The following is a 12,122-nucleotide window of genomic DNA, read 5'->3' as shown; positions in this document are numbered from 1 at the left end:
ATTATTCTTCGATTCATTTTTCCACGTGGGTTTTAATTGATCGAATTTACATGTAAAAACGTCAATAAAAATCAAAATAGTGGGATTCGTGACGAACCGAAAAGCTAATAGGCGTACCTTGAATTAAACCAACCACAAGATGTGGCTTTTCTCTGGATATAAAATGTACGTGATCGCACGTGTACATCATTTCCTACAAGAGAACGTGTCTGACTCATGAAAGTCCTGCAATAAGTAGTAGTTTTTAACGAATTTAGACATTTCGGCCTTTTTTAAACGTCGATAAGTCCTTTTAGCCATTCTCACTTTGGGTTGTGCTAAATAATTTGTTTTTATGATCACAAGGCGCGAATCAAAAACAATGTCAAGTCGAGAAAGAAAATATATGATATTAGTGAGCGAAGTATTCTTGTTTTGTTCTAAGACATGAAAAGTTTTTTTAAGAGTAATATCTGTTGTTTCTGCTGCGGTTTTTATGCGCCTATTGTAGTGTTGTAATCGTAAAGATATCAAAATTTGCTCCATTGATCAGGCGCAAGTGGCTTTAATTCGTTTTCATTCATCCAATTTCAACCACAGGTGCCCAACTCTGCTAACCAAAATCTTCCCGAATCTTTTGTTATTGAACCCGTTTTTCCCAAACCCTGTACGTGACTAACCTTGTAAACATACTAATGGCAAAAGAATGGAGTCTGTGCCACGAATTGCTAATAAACATTTGTTACAAAATAACTGTTTTGTTTCTGAGATTCTTCTATGCTTTATAAAAATTCAGAAACAAACCCATAAATCTGAGCGTGTCGTAATTCTGTCACCAAGCAAGATGTTGAGCAATATTTTATTTTTGTCTTTTTCCTGCTTGATTATCCTTTTCTACCGACGTGAAAATGCGATTTACCTTTAACAAGGACCAGATAATTGAGTGGTCCATTCATGATGTAAAATTTCGCTTAATTTACACCGCACAATGGTTTTAAGTTCGTTGTCATTTATTTTCAATTTGTACGTAGCGATTCTAACAAACCTGTCCCACGAGGCCACCTGAAGTAACTTAATAAGCATAACCTCTGAAAAAAGATTTTAATTTGAAACAGACTTTTCGATCAAGGCATTGTGACGGTATTAAATCTTGCAGTGTTTAATGCCGAGAAAAGCCGCTGAAACTATTTCATCTTGTTGCAATGTTTTTGTTACAGATACCTCGCCCTCTTACTAAGTTGCGAAAGGACATTAAACAAACTAACTCGCCTGAGTTTTCTGTTTCAATTCTTTCAAGTCGTATCTGTTTGGAACGTCAGATATTGTCGGCAGTGTAACTGTTTATTAATTTTTCTTGATTCTGCTACTGCATGTTTAGGAAATTAAGCGGTTGAGTGTTGTTGTTCATGCATTTGATGCCAGCATCTATTTGAAGTTATTTCACAATCATTTTTTAATTCAGTAAGCGATCACTGAACAACGAGAAGAGATGATATTTCTCTTTCACCCGGCTCAATTTAAGCAAAAATCTTACGCGGAAAAAAAAATGGTGAACTGCTTAAATAAAAACGCGCCTATTTAATTTTCATTGAACTGGTAGACTTTATACTTTTGATAGATTGTTCGTGATTGAATTGCAATGGGAAATGTTATGTAACGATTTTAACTACGAACATCTTTCAAGAGTGTAAAACTTCGCGATTGCTGTAGTTAAGTTTAGCTTTTCTGAAATATCGTGCGTGTTTGAGAGGCTAGAAGGAATAATTATAGTCAAATTTGCATGCTTTTAAAAACAATAGCATAATATTGCGTTCAAAGAATATTATTTTCTTTTATACAGAAAGCGTGTGAATCCTTATCTTCTCGCCTTTCATTTGTGATTTTAAACAACCATTTATCTCATTCTTTCTTCTTTGGCTCAATGATAAATTTAAAATTGCCTTTTTTTCCCGTTTGCTGCTTACGCTCATAAGAATTATTTGTTTAACTGCTACTGACCTCGGTAAAGCTATCACGATATACATGTAAGCTTTTAGTTTACGAAGAGAGAAATGTGAGTCATGTATTGTGTTATCGGATAACGACTAGCGGCCCACCCTTAGGACGTATAGCAACACCTCTTATATAGGTAAAAAACACGAAAATCAATTGCTTATCTCCGCATTCTCTTATCTTTCACACACAAGAAGGCGAAAACTGGCATTAAATACCATTTTAAAATCCGCATCACAATACAGTTTCCGCTGCTATGGGCAATGTACTCTTCGAGATGTTACTTAAGAGGGAAGTTAAATGTAGGCTAAACCGTAAAATTGGTTATCGCTTCAAGTCTTACGTCGATGTTATCGTAGGAGTTAACAGCATCTTGGCCTGGCTCTGCACGCAAGCTTTTACATGAAAAAAGATTTACAAGGTTTCGTGGTCGAGTTATCGAGCCATTTGAGGCCTCGGGTTGTTTTGAGTTATATTTTGATATGAAAGGACGAGTAAAATGAGAAGCATCATCCATTAGGCAAAAATAAAATCAAATTACAAACTTCCTCTGAACTGGTGCTTAATTGACTCCGTTAGTTCAAAGGCATATTCTTCACTAAGGAACACGCGTTCTAGAAATCATACAACAAATTAGGCTGTATTTTGAACTTCGAACCTATTTCCTTTTATTTTTCTGGAAGTTTATCAAACTACTTGTTCTTTTGGAGAATCAAGTATATTGTATACATTAATGAAATTAATTTCTTAAAAAGAACTTACAAATAGTGACTTGAGATGTCCCGTGGACTCCAGAAAGTTTTGCGGACATCGCTTATAAAGAGGACTAAACGGTAAATTACTCAGATAGAAGGAAAAAAAACCTTTCTTAATATGATTTTCGAATGAAAATCCCACTTTCCGTTATTGAATAAGCTTATTTGTAGAAAACCACCCAAAGACAATGGTTAGTGGAAGAAATATAATCATTAACTTTAACTTCAACCATAGGAGTTGAAACCATACCGAGTTTTAACAGCATGAAAACTATGTTATCAACTCGCTTCGTACTGGTCAAAATCTCACAGCTAATTTACGGTTATTAGTTCGAAAAAATACAACCTGAAAGTACTTTGCAATTGGTATCTAAACAATAGAAGGATATATTTTCTTGCCGGATGCAACGAAGTTGATGCGCTGAGGTGAAAATCAGGTCTTAATTTTCTGCTTGTAAATAGCTTTTTCAATTCAAGAAAAATAGAAAATGCAGCCCCAGAGTCTTTGTCAAAACACTCGGCCGAGCTTGAATTGTTGACAAAGACGAAAACATTTATGACTGAGTCTCCTAACTAATTTTAGAAAAACTGTCATTTTTCCTCTACAGAATTTACGTTTTTTTTTTTTTTTTTTTTATCTCGTTAAAACCTTAATGAGCTTTGCTGAATGCTCCAGGTTTTGACTTTATTCCGAAAACCTACAGCTGATAAAATCTCGCATGAAACGTGATAGCGTTGAGTGTTATGAGGAAACTGTTGCGGCGAATTTTACATAAAGATATATCAACGAATATCAAAAGGCGAAGAAAATTGACTCTAATGTTAAGTTATACAAATCAAATTTACAGCAATGGAGGGATGACTCAGTAGATAGCATCAACAAATTACTCTCTACTTTCGGAAAGAGAGAAAAAAAACGCCCGCTTTCAAATGATTTAGAGACCGACGGTTCTTTCTAAGAATCTGGTGTAACGGATATTTTTTTCATTGCGGAAAAACCAACTGAATGAGCCCAAAAAAAATTGTTAACACGTTGGGGCAATGTAACGGAGAGGTGGTTGGCAAAAGCTCATTTAATTTCGTTTTAATGGCAGGAGGTTAAAATGTCGCCGTAATAATTCAATCTAACCCAATATATCTTCAAAATATGCAATGAATAACTGTTTAGAAGGCAGTGAGGGTACGTTTCTAGCCTGGCCACCTGCGTTGTCATCGATTTTTAGCTGTTTATTTGAGTTTATCAGTCCTCTCTTGTTCTGTTATTCTTTTGAAATTAAACCAAGAAGTTTATGTTTGATCGGAGAATAAAACGCAGTTAAAACCGGACGGGGAAAAGTACACACAAGTCAAAGCGCATGCATTAAAGAAGAAAGTTATTTTTTCAAATGGGATTCAACGAACTTCAAACGTTGTTTGCCCTGTTAATTTTCCAATGCTTAAGTGTTATAATGAGAGTGCAATTATTTCCCTTATGAAATTATAAAGCAATTTGAATTCGCTTCAAGGTGCCATGAGGAAAGCGAAAATGAATTATTAATTCACTTTGGACAGGAAGCGAGTTTTAATACAAGACTTACTCTCAAAGGGACTTCCTTTTTGTGAAAAGGGAATTTATATGATAAAACAAACTCCACGACGTCTGAAATCACCCCGAAGTTTTAATTACACTTAAAAGGCGCGTATGTTCATTGATTAAAAGATTAAAGACATATCACAGGGAAAATTTAAGGAAATAGCGACATGCCAAGTTCAAAACACCTCTTGTGAGTAATCAACGATATTCGACCTCCTGATTTGTTGTTAAAATTGTTGTTGCTCTTAGATAAGTTGCAATCTGATTAATGAAACCTCCCCACATATTATGTTCCGTTGCATGCTCTCGATACATAACGAAATACTCTTTCGATTATTTCTATTTTTATGCCTTTCAAAAGGGGGGCCTTGCTCTTTTGATCTTGTTAAGTTGAAACTTTAACAGGCGACTGGATTGTGTCTTTGGAGGGGATCTCAATTTTTTTGTGTCGCTCCCTTTTACGGCTTTTGTTCGCCAGTGTTTACGGATAAACTTTTCTTTTTGAAGCCGGACTTCACCTGCTGTCTTCAACGCATACACTGAAATGACCACCGCTTAAAAACCAACGGCGCAGGTGTCCTCCCGCACGACAATACTTGACCAATAAACGGACGTTTTTAACAAAAGGATCTTTCGGCTCATTAGCTCCGTAAGTGACATGAATCTCTGTGAGCGACCAATCACGCTTACAGTTGCGTTTTTCTTTGGCGACGAGCTCTTGTGGCCGCGTCTATATAAAACAGTATCAAATCTACATTCCAACTTGTATATCGATACGATATCTCACAACACAGGCAACTTGGTCTTCAACGGGGTTCATAACCAAGCGATACACTGTGCGCACAACGACAAACAAGCAGTCAGTAAACGGAGAGGCACGATGAGTTATTCTTCGCAAAGCAGTGGTTTAACAAGCAACGTAACTACGACCAGTACCGAACGAAATAGCCCGAGCAGTAAAGACGCGGAGAAAAAACGCACTCCAAAGTGCGCGCGCTGTCGGAACCACGGCTTCGATTCAATATTGAAGGGCCATAAGGGATTTTGCCGATGGAGGGACTGCATGTGCCCAAAATGTCTTCTTATTGCGGAACGACAGCGAGTTCTCGCAGCTCAGGTAGCACTACGCCGCCAACAGATGCAAGAACAGCGCAGCCCGCTACCCCCGGGAGATGTGTTCACTGCCTTGACTAGAGTTGGAGGTAGCAATAGTCAGAGTCCTTCGCCACGAAGTCCTTCTCCGACTTCCACTAGCGCCGAACCAGGTAAAGACATTTGAAATATCTTTTTATCACTCTACAAGAAAATTTGCTGTAAGCAACCATCTGATCTCAAACAAGCAATTAAGTAAAGAAAAAAAGCGCAATTCCGGATAGAAAATGTCTTGAAAATTGAAGTTTCATACTCGGAAACTCATTGAAATTGTTTTCAACGGCTTCAAAGAAAATCGAGAAACTTCTCTAACGATTTAATGAAATAAAAAAAAACGTAACTACAACCTGTGCGCTTTCTTGTACAATAGACTGCACCTAAGTTTGTAGCAAAAAGTTTCAACTTGAAAAGCACAAAAGCTCTTAATGAGTAGAATTTTAATAACATCACTTTTTCGCCTACGGAATCACGCGCGACTCTACTTACTTCCTAAAAAACCGAATCGAAAGTGTTGATTTTCTTAAAACATTTCCTTGGCTTGTAAATTTTATTGAGTGCAAACTAGAGCTGGGTGTTATTTTCTCGTTTTTTCTGTCGCGACAACTTCAAATCGATGTATTATCGTTAAAGCTTTGATACACCATCTCAAGGTGTTTCATTCTGTGGTTTTTCGTTTGAATTATCCATCAAGCAGTCACCATATGCCACCGACGTGGGCTGATTAAAACTGAAATAAAAGATAGCCGACCTCACAAAAAGGCAGAGATAAAAAGGCTAAATCAAAAACTAATCCAATAATTGAAGGAAATCAGCCATTATAGAAAATTCCACACTCCTATGATTTTTGGGTAATTTTATGCCTGCCTTTTGAACGATTCCAAACGGCCTGGCAACTTTCATAAAAAGACTACAATTTGTTTCATTTTCTGTTTCTTGTTGATAGGCGAGGGACAAATTTCGAGCCATTTCGCTTGCATCCGAGCAGGCCATGTGTTACTCATCGAAATAGGAAAATATGTTTTTGTTTTTTTTGCACTTTTATTTTGCAGAAATAAAGAAAGAAGCGTCGTCCCCTGTGAGAGAAATTTGCCCCGAACCTATTCCTGTCACGAATGCGACGTTTGCAGGTGAATTTTGAGTTGTCATGCTGAACCCTGCCTTTGTCTTACAAAAATGCAGATATATGTTTTTAATTTCTGGTATAACAATTCAATAGAAAACATGGCGAGTGAAGATTCGACTAAGACCATGAGATACACTGTAAATTACATCATTTTTTTTTGTATCAATGTTGTTTTCTTACGAGGAAATGCGGTTTTAATTTCAGTTTCTTTAGAAGACAAGGAAACGAAACATGGTATCCTTAAGCTTCTAAAAGAATGCTTTATCATTTTAAGGATGAAAAATTGCGCAAAGAGGGCGGAAACAAACCCATTTGCAGCCATATCTAATAATTCTTTTCGAAAAGACACGGTCACAAGGAAACCCTATATGCCGGTAGAAATTTGCATAGATAAGAAAATTTACGAAAAAAATACCGAACTACGAAGTTTGTTTTTCCCATAACAACCACGAAGAAAAAAGTGAATGGATACACTTTAATTTCCTCTGGACAATTATTTTGGAAACATTCACCTAATAACAAGAAGAAGAATAATATTTTACAGCGATTGAAGATAAATGACACGACACTCTATTCATCACTACAAAGTTAAACACCAAAATTCGGCCAGAAAGCGCTATGTTCTCATTGTAGAATTCTACTTTTGTTTTCAGATCCGCAGCATACCACCTTTATTGGATCCTCGCATAAGGATGCACACACTGAGTGTACCTGCTCAGCTTTCAGACCTTTCACGGGAGTTTTGCCTCATCATTTGCAAGGTGCAACAATTCACCATTCTGTTAATTTTTATTTAATTACTGAAAGATTCTCAAAGAATCATATTTGTATTTAAATAAGACGGGTCATGCTTGAATTCATCACAATGATAATAAAACCTTTTAAAAAACGCATTCGCGGGCGAACTGTTGTTTCAAAGCCCAACTAGGATTATGGCAAAGAATTTACCCAAAACGTCGCAAAAATTTAAACGACATCCAGTCTATTGCTTCAGACATTGGCCTTAAAATAGCTTATGCTTTAAATGAAGTTTTCATTGATATATGTTTTTTTTATAGTGCTGTTTTGACTTCAAGCTCTGACACCATAGTTGACAGTTGCGAAAAGATTAGCGCTATCCAAAATCGATAAAGTATGAACGGTTTTCTTTTCTGTATCTTTCTAGTTTAATTTTGAACAGGCCCTCATTAAAATTTTCTTATCTTTTGCGGGGTATCCAGTTGCGTTGATCAGCTAGACTAAAAAAATTACTAAATTTGGTCTGAATAATGTTTGAAAAGCAGCACACATGCACACCTGCTTGACGGCCGTTTTATATGATTCTCGCTCATTTCAAGCCGACCTTAATCCCTGCTGAGTTTAGCAGGCAGAATTTTGCCTTTTAGCCATTCAATTAGGAAAAGAAAATTAAAATTTCCCCTCTGAATTCCGCCCGCAAGCCAATTCCAGCTTGTTTTGGTATTGCAAACTTATTTTAACTTTTAAAAATATATTAGTTTTGGAAACAAGCAATTCTTTTAATTTCCTCCTCTGCCATTTTCCAATGTTGCAAGTAACTGTTTTGAAAGGGTCTTTGCTATAATTTCAAAATGGGCGATTTATTTGTATCATGCACTCTAACCAAATGAAGCAATATTTTGCTGCTTAGTTCCACGTTAAAAAGATATTAAAATATCATTTTCGCTGTCTAGAGACGATAAAGATGCAACGAAATTCAACACTGTAGACTAATCTTGACAAATTACGCAGTAAATTTGAGAAGCGCTCCTTTAGGACTAGCTAAGTGTATTGGAGTACCAAGACGTTTTAATGTTCAGCTCGATTTTCTTGTTGAAATCCTTCTCCAAAAATGGAAAGAAACATGGTAAATTGGGGGACATACATTTACGTTCGACAATGGTCCAATTAAGAACTAAGATGTTGTCGTTTCTTGAACTCTTGTAGATTTTAAGGAAATTATAGAAATTCTATACGCTACTTTTTTCTGTTTACGACCGCATTAAGGAAAATGCTATTGGCGTCGTATTTTTCGACAGAAAAAGTAACAATTTGAATTATTTTTGCGATAAAAATGTCTAGATTTCTAGACTTTTAAGATTAATTCTGAAAAGAAAGGTATTTTTTTTTAAGACACAGATTAAAGCCGTATACCAGAGCTTTACCGAAGCTAGTCGCAACTGTGCTCGGGAGAATTTGAACTTTTCAAGAGGTGTAAAATTAGCTGAGGAGTACATCTTTCCACCGCTTAAACGTGGGTCTAAATTATTAAGATGTTACAATTTCCATCAGAAGAGTTTACATTGTCCTTAAACTTACAAATTTTGGCCAATAAATATTATCTAGGTTCGTGGGAACTTCAACCGTACCCGTTAACCCAACTTTGATTGTCGGTTTAACACAGAACTTAACAATTCTTTTAACATTGAAACTGTTACACACCATCTGAATCAAACTATCTCTTCTGTTCTATCTGTATAGGACTGAAAAGAAAGCTTCCAAGCGACGTTGGCACAGAAGTGAATCATGGATTCAACCAGGGGACTCTTCTCAGGGAAGCGCAAGAAAAACGCCGCCGTTATTCAAGCGAGTACGAACCGTCCGAAAAACCTTCCATGCATTTTGCGGGTCAACGACGTCCGTCGGCGATCGAACTGTTAATACGAGTTTTCCCGAAGATCAAAGTTAGTGTCTTACAACTGATTCTTCACTCATGTGGCGGCGATTTGGGACAAGCAATAGAAGAAGTTTTCGCTCGCTACAAAAGCGAGGCGGCCAGCGTTTTTATGGGAGTACCGAATCCTTGGACGCGCTTACCACAAGACGCCGTCAGAGAATACCATCATCCAGCTCTTCGCCCAGACAGTTTCAAATATATTCGCGGCAACGAGACTTTCTTAGGAAGCCCGAAGTCTGCTTTTACCCCAATTCCAACCCTCTCTAAAGCTCATTTTATAAACACGTCTTCAGGGAACGTCCCTTACGCTTTAGACACGGGAAGAAGTAAGGAAAACTTTCCAATTTCATTTTTCTTTGACTCTGCGAGGATCAGTGCTTCTTTAACAAGGCCTCGGACGCCGGGTTTGAATAAAACGAAGGATGGCGAGGATGGTAGCGAAACGATGGAGGACACAAAAATCAGTGGCGATTTGATAGCGGAGAGTCCAAGAAATGATAAAGAAAAGTAACTTTACTTGGAAATTCAGTCTTCTGCATAGAATATTCGTGTTGAAATTAGTGCTTAAAAATGACAGCAGCCCCTCGCAATTATTAAATACTCAATGTGCGTCCTTCGGACTAAGATTATAAGGTATATAGGGCTTCATCTGAAGCTCTGGAAACTTAAACAAAACTTCTAAATTTTAATCCAAAGTATCTCAAGAAGAACAAGAAATTATACCGTTGTTAGTTTTAAATGTCTACGGCGACTTTAAATTGCAAATATAATTAATGGCAAAATATGTTTTAAAAGGAAAATTTGAAGTTCTACATAAATTTATCATGTGTCAAAGAAAACTTTCCTGTCACATCTGGTCTTCTTAGCACCGAAATCAAAGGATTTTTCCCGTTGCAAAACGATAAAATATCGTCAAAATCACCTCAAAAAGATGTCAACTTGATGCACTGTAAGATGTTTATTCCACAAGAGATTTATACTTCGAATGAGATAATCCTCCCGTCTCGTAAAATGTCCTCGAAAGCTTTGTAAAATGTCTCTCATGCACTTTTCCTAAGAGACAGGCAACTGGAAAATTGGAGAAAAGTTGGCCAGGTCGAAAGATGAAATTTCGCTCTACGGGCCCCAAAAGAAATTAATAAATACATTCATGACTTTATCAAAGGTATGGAAAAATTACAATGAAAGACCTCAGTAAGCTGCTTTTACTCGGCTGTCATCTTATAATAACGCATTTGTATTTCGAATGACCAGGCTTCCGAAAAATTTATGTTTTACACAACAATCATTTCTCCACAACGAGTTACAAATCGTTCGCCGCAACACTAAATCTTCTATGTAAAATTGTAAAGAATATGTAGAAAAACAGAAGGGAAGTACTTTTCACTTCCAATATAATAAAAAACTCATTTTGTTGAATAATATGGTTTGTATTTATTGATTCCCACTGGTTTTGTCGGCGTGACGTTTCAAAACAACGCGAAATTATCGATCAAAAACTTTTTAAGAAAAATGCTGTTAGAGAGAAAGCCTGTTTTTGAACTGAAATTTTTTCCTTTAGCAAAATGCGAAAATTCACTCATCCTCAACGAACAAATTTTTAGTCTTTCGAGATTTTAGGGTACATAAGGAGATCGCAAATGAATTGAATTTTTGGTCGAAGTTAAATATTCAAGTTCCTTTTCTTTAGGATTTGAATAGGTACTGTTTGCTTAGACTTCAAATTACACCAATATTAATTTATGTTATAGTTCATTGAATAACACACTCTGTCTGCGTTTTATTATTTTTTCTTACACATGGTTGTGACGAGGACTGGGCAGTTTTTTTCAGCTCAGATTCGATTCAGAAGGAAAAAACAACACGTAGCGACCGCAATTCATTCGATTTTGAATTTGTAGGTTTAATTTCACCTAAGCGTTAACGAACAGTTAATATGTGAATAAGATCTGACAAAGCCCCGAGCAAAACTACTCATACATATAAATAATTTGGCTGCCTTTGTCTTAGCCAAACACGACCGACAAAAGAATATAAACTTTGTGAACAAAATGAAAGCAAAACATTACAGAGGAAAACAAGACCTGTTCAAAGCCGGAAATTATACGCAAAACATCAATACCGTAAACAATATAAATGGCGAGTAATTTGAAAATTTTAAGCAGGTGTCTTCAGTAGTGATAGAACTGAAATCCGGCAGGCTTTATATCAGCTTTTTTCACCTGGTGCAGTCATTTTTGCCTTTAGTCGGTTTATTTACAAACTTAATGGTGCTCAAATGGCTTATTTCATTCGCATTAGGGACAGCAAACGTCTATTTAATGACTTCAACGTGAAAAAGTGCTTACAGTCGGTCCTTTGATGTGGAAATAGGAGCCGACCAGTTTGACGTTATTGTAATCCGACAAATACATAGTTTGCGGATTTTTCGCAGTGAGAATTCTGTATTTCCTTTGTATAAGGCTTGGGGCTCGTGTATTTTGTTTATTCGCTGATCGATCATTTTGTTCCCTTTGGGGCGGTTTCTTAACTCAGATGGATAACAAACTTCGGTCACGTTTAAGGACCGATGGAGATATACACTGTCGTTTATTCGATAAAAGCTCTTTTAAGGGGGAAATGCTTGCATTTTAAAATATCTTAAGCATTAAAAAAAGATCGTAGGGTTATATTTTGATATTCTTGTTAATGAAGATGCAAAATTTACATGAGAACTGAAAGATCTTGTTGCGATTTTCTGTTGTCTCTCAGAGAAAAAAAAAAAAAAGACCCTGGCGATTTTTAGAATGCAGCTCTGTGAAAAATTTAAATTGGATTGTTTCAGAACCTATTCTTCCGACGAGTTAGGAAAAGGGTTGAAGCTGTCAAATTTGA

At 36.5% G+C, this 12,122-nt stretch overlaps 1 protein-coding gene across 1 annotated transcript; it reads left to right on the top strand.

The window, feature by feature from the left end:
- The first annotated feature begins 4,887 nt into the window (after window positions 1-4,887).
- LOC111335420 (doublesex- and mab-3-related transcription factor A2) lies at window positions 4,888-10,670 on the top strand. The gene is made up of 4 exons (XM_022941317.2): window positions 4,888-5,564; window positions 6,501-6,578; window positions 7,228-7,335; window positions 9,053-10,670. Exons 1-4 carry the CDS (start codon window positions 4,958-4,960, stop codon window positions 9,757-9,759), a joined length of 1,500 nt encoding a protein of 499 aa, XP_022797052.2. The 5' UTR covers window positions 4,888-4,957; the 3' UTR covers window positions 9,760-10,670.
- The last annotated feature ends 1,452 nt before the right edge of the window (window positions 10,671-12,122 follow it).

This window comes from Stylophora pistillata, chromosome 11, assembly GCF_964205215.1.
Source record: "Stylophora pistillata chromosome 11, jaStyPist1.2, whole genome shotgun sequence".
NCBI classification, from domain to species: Eukaryota; Metazoa; Cnidaria; class Anthozoa; order Scleractinia; family Pocilloporidae; genus Stylophora; species Stylophora pistillata.
This window is presented reverse-complemented; position numbering and strand designations above follow the sequence as displayed.

Coding starts and splice junctions, on each gene's coding strand:
- LOC111335420 (XM_022941317.2), top strand. CDS start 4,958: ATGAATCTCTGTGAGCGACCAATCACGCTTACAGTTGCGTTTTTCTTT. Junction 5,565..6,500: donor TTCCACTAGCGCCGAACCAG/GTAAAGACATTT, acceptor TTTATTTTGCAG/AAATAAAGAAAGAAGCGTCG. Junction 7,336..9,052: donor TTTGCCTCATCATTTGCAAG/GTGCAACAATTC, acceptor CTATCTGTATAG/GACTGAAAAGAAAGCTTCCA.